The 2,809-nt window shown below is 27.7% G+C and overlaps 1 protein-coding gene across 1 annotated transcript; it reads right to left on the bottom strand.

The window, feature by feature from the left end:
* Nucleotides 1-1,478: 1,478 nt before the first annotated feature.
* On the bottom strand, nucleotides 1,479-1,926 carry LOC119664591 (mitochondrial import receptor subunit TOM7 homolog). Its single transcript, XM_038074049.1, has one exon. The coding sequence runs from the start codon at nucleotides 1,827-1,829 to the stop codon at nucleotides 1,650-1,652; it is 180 nt and encodes a 59-aa protein (XP_037929977.1). The 5' UTR covers nucleotides 1,830-1,926; the 3' UTR covers nucleotides 1,479-1,649.
* Between the last annotated feature and the right edge of the window lie 883 nt (nucleotides 1,927-2,809).

The following is a 2,809-nucleotide window of genomic DNA, read 5'->3' as shown; positions in this document are numbered from 1 at the left end:
TCTTTGATTTAAGTGAGTATTATTTGTTGACTGAAATTTGAAATACATGAAGAGTTGGAGGAATAAACTTTTCCTCTTCTAATTAATAATTCTTATTGTATGCTATGTATACTATGTATTGCATCAATGATAGGGAATGCTATGGACACTTGAATAAGTTGCTTACTTTAAAAGATATCAGAAAATTTGATTATATCATTTCGACGAATCTTAAAGTGAGGTTTAGTTAGATAACTGACATCTTAAACATTTCACAATGCTATGTAATTAGTATTTCGTATAAGCATATAGTGAGTTTTTGTAGAAAGTTCTGGCGTTCCTAAAAGCAGTCTATCGAAAACAACGAATTATTGCTGACTTTTAGCACTGTTTGGATATATATAAAATGTTATACGGTAAAATTATACAAAACTGTAGTTGTCTGGAAAATCGGTGAACCACATCGAAAACGGGTAAGAACCCAGTGTTTGAAGATTATGTTTTCAGTAATTAAGTACGCTTTCTTACAGGGCTGTCAAGCGCACGGCATACGGGCCTCATGCGGCTAGCGGCTAATATTTGTGCGGCCCGCGACATGCTTCTAATCTATCGCAATACAACAAATGCATTTTTATTATATTTTGGTAAAATCACATTATTTACCATTTATTGTATCCCAAATTAATGAATAAAAATATTTTAAGTAATATATCCCACTACATAATTTTTTCTGTGGCCCTCGAACTTATTAAGTATTTGGTTTGTATTTGTCCACGATCTACTCTAGTCTGGAAAGCCTTGCTTTATTATATTTACTTTTATTCTAGTAAGTAATTGTTTTCTTCAGCATCTTCAGCATCTACATCTAATAATGAATGGGAAATATTCACATGTTCTCTTGCAGAACAATGCTTGTTCTTTGACTGAACAGGTAGTTGAAGCGAAGAAGGGAAATCTCCAGACAAAAAGTTAATTTCTTTCATAGATTTCATAGATGTTCTGGAGAACTTAACGGAACTTAAGAAGATTGTCATTGAAATCAAATGGTTCACCTGAAGTGGTTGTAAAGGTGAAGTAAATATTATAACACACCCCTAATCTATATGAATTCCAAAACTTTTTTGTCATGATCTACCATATAAATAATGATTAATAATGTTAATAGAACAGAACCGATAAAAATAATAAATGGCATGGAGAACTATTTAAACACATCTTTTAATAACTATTTAAATAAAAAATTCAATTATATTAAACTAACAAATTGGTATTAATTCCTAATCATTTTATGGCATAAATATTTAGTAATTAATTAATCCGTAGAATATGTAGAATCTGTGGTTTTAACTTCAAAGCATACAACTGAAGTTTTGTAAATTACAACAGATTTTCCTTAAAAAATATAGTTGATATTTCAATCTTATTAAATCTATAGTCGTATTTTTTTAAAATTGCATTTTTTAAAATTTTAAAATTAAGATTTTTTTAGTAGTAGCGCAAAATCTTTAATAGTTTATTAAATGTTAATTTTCACTAAGAATTTTTAATCACAAAATTCCTTCATTGGTTTTTCATACTTGGTACCGTTTTTTCCACACTGAGTTCAGACAGCAGACCATGGACACCTAACATCGCATCAACCAGTTCTTCAAACTCCAACTTCAATCAAGTCAATAATAATCGAAGGGATTAGGCAAGACGTTCCAAAACGAGAAGGGTGGATAACCAGGAGATGAACCAGCACGATGACCCAAATAGAAGATAAGCGGCATATACCCAAAATGGATTGTAGTACGTAAAGCAGCTAAAACAAGTATTAGACGCTCCTTGGCTTCTTCGCTCAAAGGCATGGTGACTTTCACTTGTAATTTAGGTGACCAAGAATTTTTTTTTTGAAATTTATTATTAAAGTATAAAAACTACTACTAATAATTTTTGAAACGTATTTCAAAGCTTTTCTAAAATAAATGAAATTATTCTCTTTTTATTTTCAGGTAAGAATTATTTTCATATTATCGATGACTACTTGATCAAGGTATACCAATTGGTATTTAAATTCAGTTTGTAAATCCGGTAAACGTTTTGAGTAATATATATGTTTTTTTATATATGATATCAAATTTAATATGTTCGTGTATAGTTCTCGTACATTGGATTAAATCTGTTACCAAAAATTTCGAAATTACCTCCCATTAAAAAATATATAGGAACTACATTTTTATCCTTCTTTTAGAATTGTTTAAAGATATTGTTGAAGTGGTTTAGGAGGTGCTAAAAGTGCACTAATAATAACATATTTTTCTTTTTAGCGATAACTGTTTCCGCTATTATTGTTTTTATTGTTAAAAGATATATACATATAAGTTGAGTTGAGTTACTGAGTATAAATCTTATGGAATAGAAATTTGTTACGATCATCCATTGTTAAGATGCACCTAATATCTGTAGATTGAAAGTTATGATATTTTCAATATAATTTGTTTCATTTATTAAATTTTTTTATTATTATTATATTTCATTATTATTATTTAATTAATGAATTTTTTTATTTTTATTAAATTTTTTTATTTTTATTATAATATTTTATTAGTATTTTTTTTATGAAAAAACTTAATAAAGAGGTTTCCAATATTATTAAAATTAACTTATTGAAAAATATAGTCGTATATATGAAAACTACCCAAAAATATAATTATAGATAGCAGTTTAGGATTTTGCATAAAAAAAAAACCTAGAGAAACAATATTTTATATTAATAAAGAGTATTTTGTTATACATATTGTAAGCTCACGTTCTTTACGTACTACCGCTAGGTATACTCGAAATGTAC

Source organism: Teleopsis dalmanni, unplaced genomic scaffold, assembly GCF_002237135.1.
Source record: "Teleopsis dalmanni isolate 2A unplaced genomic scaffold, ASM223713v2 unscaffolded_contig_2245, whole genome shotgun sequence".
NCBI classification, from domain to species: Eukaryota; Metazoa; Arthropoda; class Insecta; order Diptera; family Diopsidae; genus Teleopsis; species Teleopsis dalmanni.
Note: the sequence above shows the minus strand (reverse complement) of the source record. Positions and strands in the feature narration are given on the sequence as shown.